Consider the following 21,265-nt stretch of genomic DNA (forward strand, 5'->3'; position numbering starts at 1 on the left):
CCTGTAGGATGAACCTCAGGTTTATCTACTGAGGGCCAACAGCAGAAGCGTATATCCACGGACTCCTGTCCCCCACTGGTTGTGTCACTCCTGAGGCATCAACTGCTGGTTTTTGGCTGGTGGCTAGGGAACGCTAGCAGGGTGCAGGGGGCTCCTGCCCTGAACTGCCTGCAGCAACCCCCTGGGTGGACCCATGGGTATGGAACGTGCAGCGAGGCACCTCCAGCAGGTTGAAGAATAATGACAGAAGAACACAGTCCCCAAACTCTGTCTGTTTGAGTTTGTAGTTCTGTACAAGCTGTGTGGTATGTGCCTGGTGTTCTGGCAATTCATCATCTGTAGTAGGAAGTGAACAATCTACACAGGGAAGGCTTAACTCAGGAATGGAAACGATAACATCTGCAGGAATGTGCATCTAAAGTGTGGCTTTCGTAATGAGACAGACATTTCATCCAGCTTTTGTACCTGCTCTGAGACTCTTCCTCCCCGTCTGCTGGAAATACATCCCCTCATTGCTCAGAGACAGTGAAACCCCAGTCTAAGTTCAACTCTCCTAAAACAATTTTTTAAAAATGTGCAATAATTAGGTATTCTTTCTAGATTAAGGCAGAGTTTTGAAAACAGCGGTGAGAGAAAAGTTTTTTAAAAAAGAAAACGTGAGCTGTGGATTTTATGATACTTTTAGTCTCAATCATGTCAATATGAAGAATTACCTTCCATGAGATAAAATGCTTATAATAACCATAGGGATAAGCAAGCCTCACTGTATAGATGTGCGGATATTTGTACACGTGTATCTGTGTATATGGCGTCAAGATAAAACCATTTTGAGATTTTACATGTGTACCCACGTATGTGTAGAGATTGTTTTTAAAAATATTAGGATTGATTTTACCCAATTGATGTAAACATTTGTGTGGGGTTTTCCTCTTTATTCAGCAATGATTGAGTTGGTTGGAGACGCTGAGACATTAAACACATACACACACACACACACACATGTATTAAATTTGCTGCCCAAACTGATTCCTTTTGAGTTTAAATATTTTGTATTTCCAGCAGAGCCGCCGCTTGTCAGAGCCCATCATGGGCAGGGGGCCAGTTTGCTTTTTGGTCATTGGGTCCAAGTCACAGGGGAGGGAATGCATATGTTTCTGGTGCAGTAAGCCCTGCTGACACTCTCCAGGTTTACAGAAAGGCATCACCTAAAGCACCTGAGGATGGCATGCAGGGCACTTTGAGAGCCAGGTGTCAGCATCTCTTCTCAACTCCAAGTTCAGTGACAAAAGCAAGCCGGCCCCTTTTGCTTAGACTGCTCAGATTCCTAGAATATAACCATTGATGCTATAACCCCTGACATGGCACCTGTACCTCAGGCATGACTGGCTGGTGCCCTGACTAGACAGTAGGTTGGCAGGCAGTGCCAGGATTCCTAACAGATATGCCCTCCTAGGTGAGGTCTGCCTCAGGGCAGACACAGTCTTAGCAGCAGCTATGTTAGCGTCCTGGCAGCTGGACACAGTGTGGAATCTTCATTTGCAGACCTTGTCTCTTCCTGGTCCTTTTAAGATGCTTTTAAGACCCAACATATAAGCATACGGAGCAAACTGGAAACAGATGGAGAGTCCCCAGGGCCCTTTAAGCAGTCTATCTCTATGGGACAGGCCTAGTCTCCTGAGCTGCAAAAACATCTCCTCTAGGGCTACGAAAGGGCTGAAACCTGGGAGCCCTGCGTTCCAGCTCTCTGTTAGTATGGTTCAGTGTGATTACTCTTAATTAAAGAGGGTAAGTTGCCTTATTTTATCCACAGGCTTATGAGACAGAAAAATATTCTGGCCTTTGTATTCTTGAGGAAAACAGGAAGAGAGAAAAATCAACAGAGATCAAATTTCGATAGTCTTGAGGCATAAGAATTCAAAGGGAAAATAATCTTTTCAGTACTCTCTATGCATCTTAGATTTTAAAGAGACCTAAATTCTATAACCAGGGTCTTGTTTTGCAGGAACCTATGGGACTCCTTTAAAACAGACTGGGTATAGCTCCTTGTAATAGCTGGATCCATGTTTTAGTTAGCCATGGCAATGAAACCAAAAAAAAAATGCGTAATTTAAAACAAATCAGCCAGAAAGCCACTTCTAACTACTGCCTTTCACTCTCCACCCCGATCAAATTTCAATAAGGGCTTTAAATATGGAGAAACTCATGAGTATGATAATCATTTGAAATTAGACAAAAAAGCAAGAAACTGGCTAGTTTACTATCTGAAATTGCTCTGCACACATTATGCAGTGTACCTGGTTGTTCCTTAGCATCAAGTTCCACCTTTTTGCTGTGGTTTAATTGTCTCTCAAGAGGCAGGACTCAGGGTATCACAACCTGAGAGAAAAATGTGAGAAGGCAGGAAAGATGGGGAGTAAAGCAGAGAAGCTTTCAAGCCAACTATTGTTATCGTTTCCAGAAAGACAGGACAGAAAACAATCTGATGGCGTGGTCTTGCTCTATAAGCCAAAAAGTCAAGTTAAAATATTTGGTCCAATGAATGTTCAGCGAGTTTGTGTTTTTTCCTCTGGGTAGGGGTCTTTGGAATGATGATACAAATAGATCATGGTCCTAACGGGGTCAAACTCAGGTTAGAAGGCCAAAGAGAGGTGAGAGCTCCTGTATAGCTTAACACTCCAGTGTCTCTGCAGAACTAGGGTGTGGGAACCATCACTCCAGGCCTGTGCTAGATGACAGTCAGTGCCACACCATTCCTTGAACAGTTAAGACAGAGAGAGAGGACACCATCTACTGGAAATGGTCTCTAAATCATGCAAGGAGAGCTGAAGGCCTTTAAGCAAAAATCACTCTCATCTCTTAGTATTTAGAGGGGACATACTCTGAAAAACAAAAATCCATGAGCAAGGGCTGGCTGCCAGTTGGAATGACTTAATCACAAGTAACAGGAACAGGTTTTGCTTTTGCTGTGGTTTGAAGTCCCCACAAAAGTACCTATTTTCCAGAAAGCCACTTGCCACCATTACCTCCACTTAACTCCCAGAAGCAGCTGATTTTTACCTGACCTCAAAAGCCTAGACGTGTGTTTCTAAAAGTCACAGAGGACACCTGTGACAGGCCATTTTTCCCATGTGGAGTCTACCTATTCACTGCCAGTGTTCAAATGGGCAAAACTCTTAAGCCAGGCATCAGCCTGAGTCCAGTGTGCTACCCAGCAAACCAGGGCAGACGTGTGGATTCTTTTTACTGATTGGGAGACTGCCTCAGGTTGAAGATTGCTGCTCCTTTCAAGTCTTTATTGGACAGTTATTTACTTTTTTTAACAGTTAATTATAACCTAAATTAAGGCAAGTTTTTTAAAAGAGCAACTTTGATAAATGCCACCAATATGTGTATTTCCACTACAGGAGACTGTTATTTCTGATTATACACAGAAGGGAAAAGGTTTTTTGGTTTTTTTTTTTTTTTGAAACCATTAAACTTGTTTATTTTGGAAAATGCAATGTGCACAACAAGGTGTGTTAAGGAAGGAAAGATGTATTTCAATACTCCTGCTAACACAAAACATTCTGAGAGGGGCTCGGGCAACTTTAACGGAAGCAAAACTCAACAATGAAGAATACTATAGTACAAAATTATGGCCAAAAATACTGTATTTTTAACCAGCAAGATCATTGGGGCATTATTATACAACATTAGGTGTTTTTTGCAAAACTAGTTCCCATCCCCAAACAATAGACAATACATGCATTTGAATGACATTTTAGGAACAGTAAATATTCTTTTAAATACTGCAAGTAAAAATGTTTTCTGACAAAACTCCCTAAATACATAGGTCTAGTAAGGGTTTCCAACAGGATGATGGGTGAGGAATCCAGCAAGGAGTTGCATTTAGAGAGTTCTTTGAGGAAAAGAAATCCACCAGAAACGTGTTTCAAAGTAGCCTGGACAAAGTTACATAGTATTATTCCAGCTCTTTCCTGAACTTAAAAATGTTCTACCGACGAATACCTTCCTGTTTTTTCTGTCTACCAAAAGCTTATATAAAAGTCAGAATTTCTTTATCCAAGATCTGATTTTACCCAATAGATGTTTTCATAACACGTAAATGTCATTTGCTATTGGGTTGGAATCATACGGGGAAATGGAGGACACAGGGTAGATAAGGAAGGCAAAGAGGAAATTAATATTTGAGCACCTACTATGTGCTAGGTGTGTATTCATACTTTGAACATATGATTCTAGAGGCAAGAGTGTTGTTGAAAGGGCAGTGATCATTGGGAAGACAGCAGGAAATGGCTATTCTGTGAGAAAAACAAATGACAAGTTTAGGGTCTGTACTAAGTTATCTACTAAACAGCAGGTGTCTGGCTCCAAAAATCTCTAGCTAATCATATACAACTAAGCCATTTCTTTTCCTAATTTGATGGAACCAAAATGAAATCCCAAAGACACAGTTACCAGGACAGATCTATTAACGCTACATATGCTGGAAATATGTAGAGAGAGAGAAACATACAATATTACTACTTTTATTTTTTTGTGTTTCTAACCAAAGATGTATCTTTGGAAGGAAATATTAATGTATACCAAGCACACCTTATTTGTATCAATTGAGATGCTGATTACCAATTAAGTGGTTTTAAACCCTTATTTAATTTGAAGAAGAGCAGCAATATACATTACAATATTTGGGTACACTTTTATTTTTATATGGGTTAACATTCTGCTATATTTCATTTCATTCGTTTTGAGAAACTGAAAACAAAGGGAAATCAAGGGTAATCGGTAGGTGATTTGAGGGAAATTTCCAACCAATATGTGAGTCTTGCAGTATTTCATTATACAGCCCTTTCTTCCCATTATTTATTTATTTTTTGCAAATAAGTCATTTTGACCCAAATCCAGCATAAATAGCTTTTCACCAATTCCTAACTTAAGACAACTAAAATTTACAATCATGTGGCAGTATAAATTTTAAAATTACAGTTCGTACACTTTGACAATCAAGATAGTCTGAAGTACAAAAAAGTAAATTGCCCTTTAGCTGAATTACCTTTTTAAAATAGGCCTGCTAGTTAATCTACCAAAAAAAAAAAATACAAGTTTTACATGTTCTTCAAATTCCTTTTGTAGTTGTCATCTGCTAGTAAACAACATATGCAGGTTCCTAAAATTTTTTTTTCCAGTCTGTTCATGACATTCAACAGAGCTCTTTATGTGGAAATGTTAAAAACAAAAACTTCTAAGAGATTTATTTACTTTTGAATGGGTGTGTTATTTCCCTTTGTTTCAGATATGAGGCACAAACTTCTGAATTTAAGCTCTGTAAGGCATAGTAGAAACTTCCAATTTACAAATAAGGAATTCTCTGGGGGTTAAAACTGCCATGTCACGCAAAAAGGGAAAAATCATCTGTAAACTGGTACACTGCAATGTGTTAAGTGAGTCATGAAATGGCTGCTTGCCTTGGTATGCTGAAGAAAGGTTTCTGTGTTTTATGTTTTTGTTTTTGAATAAGACATGCCCAAGTCACCATAAAACTCACCACACGCCTCCATTACCTAAGCATCAACAATAGGAGGCCAGTGGCACACGCTTATAACGCTTGCAATCACAATATAATATAAAGCATGAGTAAACTCTGTTTTTATACAAAACTGAAAAGAATCCCGTCCCACCCTTAGCCCCTTCAATAAAACCCCAAAGAAACAAAAAAGAAAATCCTTTAGCTTCGATTGACTGGTGTGGCTAAAATTAGGTTTCTATGCATCACTGCTGCTAGGGTGATCAATTTTTTCCTTTCTCAAGAGAAGGGATCTTGTCATGCACCCTACAGGAACAGTGAAGCCACAAACCTCAATTCTGCATAGCAAATTCCATCCCAATTTCATAAAGACAAATATAACAATCTTTCCCTGTTTTGCTCAGCTTCTTCAAGCTTTGAGATCAGGTTTAATTGACTACATCTACTATAGCTCTATTAAATAGAATATCTTGATTCCCTAAAACTGTAACACTTATGATCTTGTGATGAGGTTTCCTCTATACACACTGTAGGCCTTCAAATGTTGCTGTTTATTTTTTTTATTTTTTTTTAATTTATTTTTTTGCTGCACCAAATTTAAGAACGCCCTTTCAGGCAAGCAGTGGTCTCTAGCTGTTAAAACATTTCCTTAGTGGATCACAATAGCTTCTAAAACTGCCTTTCTAGTAAAGGCCATCAGAGGTAATACTAAACTGTGCATTTGCCAAATAAGAATATGAATTGTATAAAAGCTCATATTCCAATCCTAGATCAAATGGCAAAAGTTCTACAAAGTTGGTTTCCATGTTTGTATAAAAGCTCCGACTGATTTTATGTATTTTGCTATGAAATTACCTTTGGGTCTTATAATCAGTATACCTCTACTCAGGAATGTGCAAATGATTTTATACAGCACGACGCTAGTACCGCTCTGTATGACAGTAAGGTTTTTTTTTTCTTCTTTTCTAAATGGAAAGAAAATATCCCTAGTCAGAAATAAACTGACAAATTTACATTCTCCTCTCTTAAAAAAGTAAATAAAATAACATTATTCAAAATGTGAATTAGCTATAGACATACAATTACATAGATACATATCAATACAGCACATTCAATCTGCCAAAAAATTAATGATTACAAAGCCAGTATGGATGCTGCAATATCAAGAGAGATGTATGTACAATGATTAGAGCATTTGTAATTGCACTATACCTACAGGCAGTCTGTTTGTTAAATTACAGGTGCTTTCTGAGCAGGGGGAAAAAAAAAGTAACTTGTGTTGTTTGAGGCTGGGAGAATCAAGAATGAGAACATCTCATTACTGTTTGGTGGCTTTGGTACTCATTTAACAGGCCGTGATTTTTCTCCCTCCCCCTTTGTTGTTCCAAAAGAGTGATTTATATGGAAGTTTAGACTAGTGCCAGATACCACTATAGTTAAAATGAGACCAGTATCATGGCCTAATTCTAACGTCCCAGCAGCTTTAAACAATCATGATTTATTTTCTTAACTCAAATTTCAACTCAAGCTGCTTGACAGAAGCTTGTCAATACATGTGCTGTATTTTTTTTGCATTTGTTGAAAAATTGCACATATAGAATTCCAAACATTTCTCCTGGTAGGTTCAGTTACACAAATACATGTTCTATAGAACACTGAGAGGTTACTTTTGAGTTAAGTCCACAAATCTTCCGTAAGTTCAACCTAATCAGTTACCAGTTCAAGAAGATCTTGAAGGTGGTAAACTAGCAGGAACTTCAGATTTTGGAAATTAAAGGTGTCAGAATAATACTATCAACCAATGTTCCTGGCAGACTTAATTGAACTTAAAGAACCACTGAGAGTAAAACTGGTTTCAAATAAAGACATAAACAGATTTCCTGTTAAACCACACAGGATGCTTTTTACATTGCCGGTTTGGACACTGAACATGGGACGTGAACACTAACAATGTCATCTTAAGGACAAAGAAAAGAATGGACCGTGAGAATCAAATTTACAGTTACAACTGTTTGGCAAATGGCATTTCTGGTTCATTCTCAGCCAGTCATTTTAGGCTTCACAGTCTTACTCTCTTACATTTTAAGATACCAGCTTTTGTTTTTTAAGTTTGTATTCATTTTATTTGACAAAAAGCCAGCTTTGGCAACAAACACCCATAATAAAAGTCATTTTAAAATTGTGGCCCAAACACTAAGGAAAAAAAAGAAAGGAAAAGCTTGAACAACAACAACAACAAAAATTAAGAACAACCTATAAAAAGGTTCTGGGTAGCAGCCATTAGGGTAATGTAGTGTCTGTTGGCATCTTTTTTGGCATCTGCAATTGAAAGAGAGGGTAAGAAAAAGCAAAGAAGGGAGGAAAGACAATGGCACGTGGCATTTCAAAAGAAAGGACTCCTGTGTGTCTTTGATCCTGCCTTCTGCATATTTCTCTGAGCAATCAAGCTATGGCTGAAGGTAAACATCTAAAAGAAATGACACTTAACTGTTAGATGGGCATCCATTGTCCCAGTCCGAAGTGAGACAAGACAGTATATTCTATTAAAAAAGAAACTGTGTATCCAGAGCAACACATTTAAAACCATAGTATTAATACATATAATCCTTCAGCAAAAACTACAAACTTAAATTAGGCTGATGATGGCTTAAATCGAACGATGTGTCCTGACTGTATCATTTGAGAGAAAAACTTGACCAAGAATGGAACTAGGATAAAGGCCATTGTAACCTGGGAAAAAAATCAGGAGGGAGGTATGAATTAAGGGGAAAAAAAAGGGAAATCAGCTTTGTTTTGCTCCATAGAAAAGAAAGAGAAAGAGAGAGAGAAAGAAACAAGTCTTATCTTTGTGAGTGCATGACTGAGAATTTAAAATACATTGAGTCACAAGGTTTTGCCTAAAAAAAAGATAGAGAGGAAATGTGCTGGGACTGTACTTCAGCATCCTCTGTTTTTCCTCTGAATAGTTTAAATAAAATCATAATATTTACTACAAACTCTGTGGACACGCTCACACAGAGTCCAGGACGGCAATAAATTAGTATTATGCAAATTGCTTTCCACAGAAATACAGTCCCTCTTGTGTATCTTCAACAGCCCACCAGGGAAGGGCAGGGCGGGTGTCTAGGAGGCACAATTAGACCAGATTGTACTCCTTCAGGTTCAACTGGAGGATGGTGTCCTTGACGGCAGCAAAGACAAAGCGGATATTCTCGGTGTCTGTGGCGCATGTGAAGTGGGAGTAGATAATTTTGTCACTGTCTGGGTTCAGGTCCACGAACATCTTCAGAATGAATTCTCGGGCTGCCTGGGCATCTCTCTGGGGTCCTTTCGGCCAAGAGACAAGAGGGACACTTTGTTACCTAATCTGCTAATGTATTCAATCATCATTGGTTCAATAAATACTTACTGTGTCATTGCTCATGAAGCCTACATCTGCACTGCAGATGTGATCTATTATAATCATTTTCCCTAACACTACTATGTCTGACCATCCATCCACCCACCCACGCACCCACCCATTCACAAAATGTGGATAGGTGAAAGCAGACAGATGAAGGCCAAGGCTAAGTTTATTTCTTAGCTTGGCCTTCACTCTGATTCCCTGAGTGATTGGGAGCCACTGTAGGCTCTTCATCAGGGGAGTGATATCTTACTTCTGTTCAACTGAGTTAATTATGCTTGTTTCAGCTATATAATAAGTGTGCACAAAGATACAGCTGCCTTGGGCTCTCCTGTCAATCTGTCCTCCAAACGACCCAACATTATGGATCATTTTACATCTTCCAGACTGACATCTCTCTTAGAATAGAACACCTGTTTGTAAGGTCAGGTCTATCTACAATGGGCCTCTGTAGTCTCACTTCCATAGATTTCTGGTTATTTCTGAGCACAGTACATTTGTGTAGCATTCAGTTCATGTGTGATGATAAAACAATTGGTTTATATTTTCTTTTTCTTTTTTTTTTTTGGAGATGGAGTCTCACTCTGTTGCCCAGGCAGGAGTGCAGTGATAAGATCTCAGCTCACTGCAACCTCTGCCTCCCAGGTTCAAGCGATTCTCTTGCCTCAGCCTCCTGAGCAGCTGGGATTACAGGTGCCTGCCAACATCCTTGGCTAATTTTTGTATTTTTAGTAGAGACAAGGTTTTGCCATGTTGGCCAGGCTGTTCTCAAACTCCTAATCTCAGGTGATCCACCCGCCTTGGCCTCCCAAAGTGCTAGGATTACAGGTGTGAGCCACTGCGCCCAGCCTGTATTTTCTTACATTGATTTAAGAAGGAGTCTCTTATGTACCGAGAATTGTCCTAGATGCTTTGAAAAAGGATTGTGACATATCTAGCAAGATAAACTAAAAACATAATTTTGCAATGGATTCTTAGATATGACACCATAGCACAGGTCATATTTTTCACAAAAGAAAAAATAAATTGGACTTCATCAAAATTAAAAACTTTATGTATCCAAAGACTATTTTTTTTTTTTTTTGAGACAGGGTCTTGCTCTGCTACCCAGGCTACAGTGTAGTGGAATGATCATGGCTCACTGCAGCCTCAGCCTTCTGGGTTCAAGTGATCCTCTTGCCTCAGCCTCCTGAATAGCTGGAACTATAGGTGCCACCAAGCCTGGCTAATTTTTAAATTTTTTGTAAAGATGGGGGTCTCACTATGTTGTCTTGAACTTCTGGCCTCAAGCAATCCTCCTACCTCAGACTCTCAAAGTGCTGGGATTATAAGCATGTGCCACCACACCTGGCCAAGGCCATTATCAAGAAAGTGAAAAGCCAATCTATAGAATGGGAGAAAATATTTACAAATCATGTCATCTGATAAGGGTTTAGTATCCAGAATATATAAAGAGCTCCTACAATTCAATAACAAAAAACCCAATTAAAAAATAGGCAAAAGACTTGAACAGACATTTCTCTAAAGAAGATATACAAATGGTCAATAAGCACAGGAAAAGATGCTCAATAATGGTAATCATTTAGAAAAATGCATATCAAAACCACAATGAGAGACCTCGCCACATCTACTAGAATGGCTATAAAAAAGTGTGAAATAACAAGGGTTGGGGAGAAAGTGGAGAGATTTGTACTCTTGTGCACTGTTGGTGGGAATGTACAAAGGTGCAGCTGCTGTGAAAACAGTTTGGTGGTTCCTCAAAAAGCTAAACATAGAATAACCAAATGACCAACTCTGCTAGTCTACTCCAATGTATATATCTAAAGGAACTGAAAGCGGGGGCTCTGATAGACACTTGATTTTAGCCAAAAGGGCGAGAAGCAATGTACATCAATTTTAACAGCAGCATTGTTAACAGCCAAAAGGCGAAAGCAATCCAAGTGTCCATCAACAGATAAATGGAGAAACAAAACCAAACCAAACAGAGTATTAGAATATCAGAAACAAAAAGAATATTATTCAGCCATAAAAAAGAGTAAAGCTCTGATAGATGCTGTAATATGCATGAACTGTGAGAACATTATAATAAACCCAAGATAAAATAACAAATATTGTATGCTTGCACACGTATGAGGTACTTAGAATCAGTAAATTCATAAAGACAGAAAGTAGATTAGAGGTTTCCAAGGGTTAGGGGGAGGAAGGAAATGGGGTGTCGTTGCTTAACTGGGGTGGTGCAAATATTTTGAAAATACTGGTGATGGCTGCACAGTATTGTGAGTGTAATTAATGCCTTTTGTGAATTGTGCACTTAAAAATGTTAAAATGGCAAATTTTATAATTAAAAAATGTAATATATCAAAACCCACTGAATTGTACACTTTAAATAAGTGAATTACATGATAATCTCAATACAGCTGTTTTAAAAGTGTATTTAATAGGTACTGATAGATATATTAATTCAAAACTTACTGTAAATAACATCAAAACACCATCACCTTTCAAGTATTGGATACCTATCATATATTTGTCTTTGTGTCGCTTTATATATGCATTTCCTCCTATTTTTTCAAGTTAGTTCTATACCAAGCAGTAAGAAACTTTTTTTTTTCCTTGAGACAGAGTCTCACTGTGTTGCCCAGGCTGGAGTGCAGTGGCATGATCTTGGCTCACTGCAACCTCCACCTCCTGGGTTCAAGCGAATCTCCTGCCTCAGCCTTGTGGGTAGCTGGGACTACAGACGTGCACCACCACACCCAGATAATTTTTGTATTTTTAGAAGAGACAGGGTTTTGCCATGTTGACCAGGCTGGTCTTGAACTCCTGGACTCGACTCAAGGGATCCACCCACCTTGGCCTCCCAAAGTGCTGAGATAACAGGCGTGAGCCACTGTACCCAGCGGGTTTTTTTCTATCATCAATATTCTTTTTTTTTTTGAGACGGAGTCTCACTCTGTCACCCAGGCTGGAGTGCAGTGGCGCGATCTTGGCTCACTGCAAGCTCCGCCTCCCTGGTTCACGCCATTCTCCTGCCTCAGCCTCTCCGAGTAGCTGGGACTACAGGCGCCCGCCACCAGGCCCGGCTAATTTTTTTGTATTTTTAGTAGAGACGGGGTTTCACCGTGGTCTCGATCTCCTGACCTCGTGATCCGCCTGCCTCGGCCTCCCAAAGTGCTGGGATTACAAGCGTGAGCCACCGCGCCCGGCCCATCAATATTCTTGTTACCTACTAGCAGGGATAAAGAGATCTTGGAGAACTCTGTTGAGGGCTTGACCACCATTTCTAACAAAATGCACCCTGAGCTTCAGACAGCTGACTTGACTTATTCTCAAACCAACCTTTTTATAAATTGGAGATTACTCCAATAAACTTATATCTGATAATGCCAGAAGATGGGAGGAAAGAATTATAAAAACAAACAGACTATCCTCATTTGTACAATTTAAAAAAGTAATGTTGAATTTTTGATGTAGGTGCCCAGAATTCAATTTTTTTTAATGACTAAGATGGCTGGCTTCATATTTAATAGATAAAAAGTACAATTAAAAACAGTATGTAAAATATATATACAAGCAAATATATATATAATTAATGTTCCATCTTTTTCAATGTACTATTAATTTATTAACTCCAGAGAAGTAATAAAAACTATTCAAAACCAGAAAGTAACAGATTACCAGAGCTGGAGAAGTCTCTCATTTTATAAAAAGAACATTATATTTCTGGCTTATGAATGAACTTCTGTATGATTTTGTACACTCTATTTGGGAAGGAAGGGACTATATCTTTTTTTTTCTTTTTTATTTACTCTACAGAATATAAGACTTAGATCCAAGTTCACTGAAGTGCACTTGAAAGGTGTTATGTTTTTAAGCATAAATTGTTATCTGAATAAACATACACTACAAAGAAATCATTACAGCCATCACAGCAGGAGCAGAATTCCACAGTCTCTATGAACAATCTTGCAATTCAAGTCCATTGTGGAAATGGTAATTTCCTTTCTTGAAGAGAAATACAGAAATGGCATTCATTATGATTAAGACCTTGTAAGTACAGAAATGTGGAAGTGTGAAATTTATAATACTATAAACGTGCTTATTACAAAAACATCACTGCAGAGTGGGCCTCAATTTTTTCAGTCTTTGCTCATCTTACAAGGGCTTGGAGTTTCATGTAATGACTGCTGCACTGGCTTTGTAATAACAAAATCAATGTCTTTTTTCTTTTTCTGTGGCCAAGTTTCCTCTGTGCATCATATGTATACTGGGGTAAGGTAACAGTAAAAAAAAAAACAAACAAAAAAAAAACACTTCAGATTTCAGAATATTCACAATGGGCATATGTTGGACGGAAAATGCTTGTAGTGGTGGGGAATCTGGGGAAATTATTGGAGAAAGGAGGTATGTGAAGAGATTAGGAAGATGGTGCAGAGATAAAAAAAAAACAGCACTGCAAACACTGATCACAGAATAAGTAAGTCTTTTATTGCGGAAAAATCAGCAATTGTGAAGTGTGGCTAGGTCTGCTGCATCTGAGAAGTTTGAATGAACCCCTCAGAAGGGTTCAGCCCCGTGGGCACCATGCTCTATCTGGTTCTGCATCCTCCCTTATGCAAGCACATCATGAAAACATGCCAGCCCATAAGACGGGGTGTTGTGTATAGCGTGGCAATTTCTCACACGCTGATTCTTACCAAGTTCCAAGAAAGATTAAGAATCTTGTGTGTGTGTGTGTGTGTGTGTGTGAGGCAGGCAAGTGTGTTTAGATCTAAGCCAGATGCTTCATGCCTACTGTATTCAGGTAGACGTGTTTGAATCTTGTTGAGGTGGGAAAGCAAATTAACTACCCACACAGTCACTTCCTTCCATAGTTTTCTGAGCAACACTGAGAAATGCAGTCTCAGGCATTGATGATTTGTTTCTGGGCTAGTGCAAATTCAAAGGAGTGAAAGAGAAAACACTGTTTAGACTGAGAAAGTGTTTTTCAAAGAACATCAAAGCACAAAGGAAAATGTACTTGAAGAGAGGATATGAACACACTGCTAACAAAAGTTACCATTTCTAACATCTGGTAACATCCCCACATGTTTATATTTTCAATTCGCCAACCTTCAGGACCTTACATGTATTTGAGAAGGGAACTTCCATTCATGTAACATGTAACATTTCCCTTTCACGAGCCAGGACTGTACCACATTCCATGTGGGATGAAAAGATGACTAAACCTCCATCCCTGATGTGTTTGTATCATCATAGAAAGCTATGAAGCTAAATTTAATCTTGGTTTTTAAAGTAATTACTTTTCTGAGGGAGCTTTTAGAAGTACAAAAACACTGTGGAATGATATCCATCCTGGATATCATATGTTGACAATGTAATTTTAAAAACAGTCTCTTCTCTTGTTGTTACATCACCTCTATGGTAGATACTTTTGGGTTTCTGCTATGTGATCTACATATGACTCCATTCAATTCTTTTTTGCCCAGGGATAAACTGAGTAGCTAAATAAATTTGTCTTGAGGCAACACAGACAGTGAGTGGCAAAGGAGAACTTTTCAGAGCTTGTGCTCTTAACTATCTAGACCACGGCTTGGCAAACTTTCTCTGTAAAGGGCCACAGAGTAATTTAGGCTTTGCAAACTATTCTATCTCTGTCACAATTACCCAATTCTGTTATGGTGTGAAAGCAGCCATAGACAGTGTATAATGAATGGGTGTGAATGGGTGTGGCTATGTCTCAATAAAACTTTATTCATAAAACCAGGTGGTGGGCCATAAGGGAGAGATGTGATTATCTTGCCAAATAAACTTTTTTTTTTTTTTTTGAGACAGGGTCTCCCATCACCCAGGCAGGAGTACAGTGGCAGGATCATGGCTCATTGCAGCCTTGACCTCTTGCCTCCCACCTCCTGCCTCATTTTTTGTAGAGAGAGGTCTCGTTACATTGCCCAGGCTGGGCTTGAACTCCTGTGCTCAAGCGATCCTCTCACCTCAGTCTCCCAAAGTGCTGGGATTACAGGTGTGAATCACCACGCCTGGCCACATCGACTCTTATAGGGCAGTAGTCGTGACTCTCACTTGTTTTACAGAGTGGCTACATGTGGATGCATTTTGTTACCAATCACCAAGTGTTCAAGTGTTTCTCAGAATGGGTTGGGTGTCCAGTTGTCCAGGATTTCACAGTCTAGTTGGGGAGGGTAAGATCCTTTTCTAAGAACAAAGCAAATAATGCAAAGCCATAGGAGTAGTGAAGTGGATGCTACAGATTCTAAGTGCTGCACAAAGAGCTTAAAACTGGGTTACTATTACTAACGGTGGTGGGACTTCATTGGGCTATGAAGTTTCAAAAAAGGAAGTATTTCCTGAGTATTCAGTAAGTGTCCTACATGTCAGGCATCATGCTAAATGTACACATATGTTATGTACTACAGTGCACAAAACAATCCTATGAGTTTGGTCCTAAGGCCCAGAAAAATCAAGTGACTTGATGGTAGTTCTACAAATAGGAAGTGTCAGAATTGGGATCTCAACCTTGGTAGACTGATTTCAGTGGTGGGCTCTTGACTTCAAAATTGTGTTCTCTCCCCAGAGAGAGGAGAGGCAGAGGTGGACTGTCACCAAGTGAAAGGGAGAGACAGAGGGGACTATAAGGGTTAATACACAATTCGTCAAAACTACTGGATTGTTCCTTTTTCTGATCTGCTATTTCAAAGCAGATGAGTTTCTTTTCTTTGTTTTTTTTGAGACAGAGTCTTGCTCTGTTGTCAGGCTGGAGTGCAGTGGCGCGATCTCGGCTCACTGCAACCTCCGCCTCCTAGGTTCAAGCAATTCTCCTGCCTCAGCCTCCCGAGCAGCTGGGACTACAGGTGCCCACCACCACGCCCAGCTAATTTTTGTATTTTTAGTAGAAACGGGGTTTCACCATGTTGACCAGGATGGTCTCGATCGCTTGACCTTGTGATCCGCCCACCTCGGCCTCCCAAAGTGCTGGGATTACAGGCGCTCGCCACTGCGCCCGGCCATGAGTTTCTTTTTCTGTGACTTTTAGCATTGTTAAGGAATGAAATGTTTTGTGTCACTAAAAGACAGGGCAAACAACAATTCCTACTGTTATCAGTTTCAACACGCAGGCTGCACAGGGCAAGGGCAGCAATGGTGCGCTGTGGTGCGTTAACTCCCACACTGGGGTTTGGGGACAAAACATATTCACAGCTACTGAGCTGTTGTATGAGTGCTGACTTACCATCATATTCTGGGAAGTAGTCGACTAGATGGGAATACATGATTTTCTCCTCTAGAAGATCTTTCTTGTTTAAGAACAGAATAACCGAGGAGTTCTGGAACCAGGGATATGTGATAATTGTTCTAAAGAGAGCCTTGCTTTCCTCCATTCGGTTCTGAAAAAAAAAAAAAATCAGAAAAAACAAGGAGTGAATTACATGATTACTTAATTTGTGAATTGTGTTTATTTTATAAGTCCAACCCATCTTTTGTATACAACCAGTTTTTGTAGCCCTGTGTTGGATTTGTCAGGATTTATATGCAAATGATTCATGACACACATTGGCTGTTTTCATTATGCAAACTCTCAGGCTGACAAGCAGAAGGGAGTAATGATAAAAATCAGCTAAAATAGCTCTTACAGTTGAAAGAGAAAATAATTATCCTAGAGAATCATGTTGTGAATCTGGAACACTGTCATAAATTCCCACCAAAAATCATTCATTAATGACTAAACACTTGAGATCTGAACTAAGGACTAGATATGGCTTCATTTTGTATTTCTTAAGCTATATTTACTTAGGGCCTCACAATTAACTCTAAGCAATCAAAACAGTTACTGCTTTGTCAAAAGCATATCTATATTTCTAGATGTTTTCTAGAGTTATTACTCTACACACACACACACACACACACACACACACACACACCCTTAACCTTTATAAACACATGGAAAATGTTGTAAGATCATACATTTCCTGTTCATGAGCGCATGCTTTCTCCCTATGTTTCACACTATACTATTAATATAGAATTGTGGAGATACACATAGTAATTATGTGGAGATAAAAATGTAATATTTCTCACTTTCAGCATCTGTGAGTAAGTGTTCTCACCTGAAGCTACACTTTCAAGCCTACCTTGGTAACAGAAACCCTAAATGGATTCTCAAGAAAATTAGTCAGCTTGCTACTATAAATGAAGATGCTATTTGAGGCTGTTCCTGAGTTAAATCATTCCTCTGAGAAAAAAAAAAACTTATCAGCCAAAAGCTAGAGGGCCTCAGAGCTTCTTTAGTCTCTCCTTACCATTCTTTCTCCCATAGACTCACCTCTCTAAATCATTCCTACACTTGGGTTATAGAAGAAGGCAGCAGATTTGGGAATTCTCCTTCCCATGACGAGATAAAAGCCAGGATGTATGGGCAAGCTTCATCCTGCACACACTTTCCAACCTCCCTTCTTAGTTCTCCATGTTATGACTGGGTTTGTGGCAATGGAAAGGGCTGCCTGCGATTGTGCCCACCTCTGCTGCTACGGGGTGGTTTGGTGGCTTACACCAGAACATCCTAGTTTCCTACCATGTGAGCTGGCTTGGGGCTGGGCTCTGATCCAGGCCCAAATCACTTGGAGCTTCCCTTCCCTCATTTATGGTAATCAGTTTAGCCAAGCATCTCAACTAGGCCAATTAACTTGAGGACTTTTGCTGGGAACTCTGGAACAGAACCTTGCTTTCATGCAGAGTGTGGAAGAGGAATCATGGAGCTTTTAGCAGCCATCTTGAAAAGTGAGTGAAAAACAAATTGGGTCCTGCTCACCTGGTTTTTAACCTCTTGCTCCAACCAGGGCTAAGCTTGGTCATGCCTTTAGATTTGTCAGGAACATCAGTCAAAAGAACCTTCTGTTTTTTCAACTAGTGGGGACTGTATTTTTCTGGTTTTTATTATACAAAATACTTCCAGTTGGTAAACCTGGATATATCCTCCCTCCAAACTTATACAAGGAAGTGAATGAGAATGATGGAATAGACTGGCTATGAACACCTTCTGCTCAGCTTTTGCTGTCCTGCAGTAGGATGCTCCCGGAATTTCACAGTGAAGAGTTACAAAGGCCATGTATTGCTCCTCTGCATAACCCTTGACTGGTGTTCTGGAAACCTCCAGGGAACTCCGCTTTTTACCAAGTATAATAATCTGGATCTTGAATATGTCTTCTTCTTTTCTTCTGTAAAGTGTGCCAATTCAAATCAAGTCATAAGGTACACTTTTCCAAAGCAGATCTTTGCCAAATCAGCCAAAGTCCATTGTCCCCAATCTCTTCAACCTGTTAATTTTGTGCCAACAATTGCATAGATAATTAAAATAAAATATGCGGGCTGATATAATGAAAGATAACTTCATGGCTCAAAAGACAGTGTTTATCTCACTGCATACATTTCTCTTTTATATAAATGACAGCACAGACTTTAAACATATCTCTACTGTCTATGGGCCTTTTACTAGTTCTCATAGCCAGTGATAAGATTTTAAGCCCTGGAAATAACACTGAGAAATGATATCTTGTAGCTTGAGATTTTATAGGCTGAGTGTTTCAGGACTGAAGACAAAGGCTTTAATAAGAACTGAAATAATTTAAAAAAAAATTTTAAAGAAAGCTAATTAGATAGTGACATCCCTGATGGGAGAGTGGTGTTTTTTTTTTTAAACCCCTGTACTTATAACTAGAGAAATTCTAGAAAGTCATGCTGTGGTCTTCAGAGGAGCCCCGTCTAAAGGTATGTTCACCTGGGCATCAACCCAGCAAGTCTCCATTAGAAAGCCTTATTATATATTTAGCATTTTTGAGAAGGGGCGTGATGGGCTCCAAGGTAAGGGGTCCTGGTAAAGCCGTTTCTGGCTGGAGACTTTCAAGAGGAAGTGACTAGACTATGTGCAGAGACAGGGAGGGTGAGCCTGACTTTGCATTGATACAGAAGGTGTACCATGTCTCTCTGATTAACAATTTCCAGACTGGACTGGAGCGCGACTGGGCCCAGCATTGTGTTCCAGAGACAACTTGCCCAGGGTGCTGCCCATCTGCACCCAGTACTGCTGCACTGGGGCTGCTCTGGAGGCAAGTCCTGCTGAAGCTCACCCATGCCTGCAGTCTGGGGCTGCTCAAGGACATACCTCCATTCACCAGGTGCCATGGGGACTGAAGCCTGTGCTTCTAGCTCAGGGGAAAGCTAAAATGGGCAGATGACTGGCAGATGAGATCAACTTTCAACCAGGCCTGCCAAATTGAATCTCTGAGGGGACACTCCAGGAATCCGCTTCTTACAAGCCCTCCAGGTGATCTGAATGCACACTCAACTTTGTGAAGCACTGTTAGTGTCGCTATGAATCACATGGGGTCTTCTTAAAACAAGGCTTCTGCTTCAGCATGGGGTGGAGCCCGAGGGTCTGCATTTCTAACAAGACTACACTGAGCTGGAAGGTACAGAAAGCTTGACAAGCCCAGGACAAGGGAGGTGACGCTCTATCCCATTTTCATGATAAGAAGTGCAAGTCAAAACATACAGCTGAGCGTCTGATTCTGTGCAGACTTCTTTTTTTTCCCCCGAATTAGGATTCTTTATGCTATGCTGTATGATGTTTTCCACTCCATAGTAAAAATTTCTTATGCCTTTATTTTTCCTTTATGGAAGAACAGTTACAAACCGACTTGCTCTGTTATCAAGCCCCGGACTAAATCCTAAATGTACTAAATGAGATTTTCACAATGACTCATAAGGTAGTGGAACGTGCAGAGTGTGAGGCATAATCCACTTTGCTCAGTAAAAATTGAAATCTATGAGGGAACAGCACGTCCCAGGAGACTTTGTGGCACCTGCTTTGCAGTAATCTGCCAGGGCATGACGTTTCAAGAGGGATCAATGTATGAGCCACGTGTATGACCCATGATATAAAACAAGCAGGTTTTGTTTATACTCTGAAGACAGGTTTAAAGGCAGTCTGGGGGGTGGTGTTAATCATGCCCTCTTTTTCTTGGGGTTTTGACCAGTTGGGAAATGTACAAAGAGGATACTAGTAAAGGTCCCCCTCCCCGCCCACCCCCACCGAGATGGTGTCTCACTCTGTTGCCCAGGCTGGAGTGCAGCTGTGTGATCTCAGCTCACTGCAACCTCCGCTTCCTGAGTTCAAGCGATTCTCCTGCCTCAGCCTCCCTAGTGGCTGGGACTACAGGTGTCCACCACCACACCTGGCTAATTTTTGTATTTTTAGTAGAGACAAGGTTTCACCATGTTGGCCAGGCTGGTAATGAACTCCTGACCTCAAGTGATCCGCCTGCCTTGGCCTCCCAAAGTGCTGGGATTACAGGCGTGAGCCACTGCACCTGGCAGGATACTAGTAAAGGTTTTACTATCCCAAACACAGGGCTCCTTGTTAACAGGTTGAGCCTAGACTCTGTGAGGCTCTAGGAGGCTTCCAACTGCCAGTTGTCCACACCCACCACTTCTCTTGAGCTGGAAACAACTGTCCCTCCCAATGAAGGGTGGCTTTGGTGCAGTTGAGAGAGCTGGATCAGGGAGAGCAGGGCCAGGGTGGGCTGCCAGAAGTAGGTCCTGCCTGGGCTCCACTTCCACAGAGAAGGGAGGACCAAAGAAGCCACAAAGGCTGAGGACAGGCTGTAAGCGAGTGACCATGGTGTGTGTCCTGGTTGGTCTCTGCTTCAGGTACATGAGGCCATGGAAATGTCAGACTCGCCTAGACCACACTGATAGGTAAGTCATTCCTTCTATGGGCTGGAACCAGCCAAAGGGTAGAGCAGTAAACTGGGAAACATTCACTCCAATCCTTGGCCCTGAGGAAGAAGGATAGGGTACCTGCTCCCTGCTTTGTAATTGCAAGCAGGATGGTGTGACCCCTGAGTGTTCTACCCTGACCAGTCATCTGTGAAAGCCCTCTTTGAGCCATCAGCAAAGGGTCTTATACCTCTAATATTTATTTAACATCTCAAATCAATTCTCAAGATCTCAGATATCCTGAACACATTGCCTTTTAATGCATTTCCCTGTTAACACGTAATTGACTAAGGCTGCCTACAGGGTGAAGCTACAAGTTCTGGCCTGGCATTCACAGCTTGGCACTGTCTTTAATCTGAGCCCCTATACAAATGGTCTTTTTTCCTGATAATCAGATTCCATGTCACCACTGCCACATGACTGCATGTTCCTGACTTGTGGCCCACAATGCTGTCCCCACTTCTTATCCTTCAATATCCAGGTCAACCCAACTTCCCCAAGCAGTTCTTTCCCGAGCCCCATTGGACTTGCTCCTTCCTCCCATCCCCAGC

General features: G+C 40.5%; 1 protein-coding gene across 1 annotated transcript in view; it reads right to left on the reverse strand.

The window, feature by feature from the left end:
* Nucleotides 1-4,634: 4,634 nt before the first annotated feature.
* The window catches only part of GNAQ (G protein subunit alpha q), a 320,250-nt gene continuing 303,619 nt past the window's right edge, over nt 4,635-21,265 (reverse strand). The window contains exons 6-7 of the mRNA XM_032164343.2: nt 16,174-16,327; nt 4,635-8,851 (exon numbers count right to left, since the gene is read on the reverse strand). Coding sequence (XP_032020234.1) covers nt 8,661-8,851; nt 16,174-16,327 — 345 coding nt within the window. The 3' untranslated portion in view covers nt 4,635-8,660. The remainder of the gene's footprint in view (nt 8,852-16,173; nt 16,328-21,265) is intronic.

The sequence above is a fragment of the Hylobates moloch genome, unplaced genomic scaffold (genome assembly GCF_009828535.3).
Source record: "Hylobates moloch isolate HMO894 unplaced genomic scaffold, HMol_V3 SCAFFOLD_10, whole genome shotgun sequence".
NCBI classification, from domain to species: domain Eukaryota; kingdom Metazoa; phylum Chordata; class Mammalia; order Primates; family Hylobatidae; genus Hylobates; species Hylobates moloch.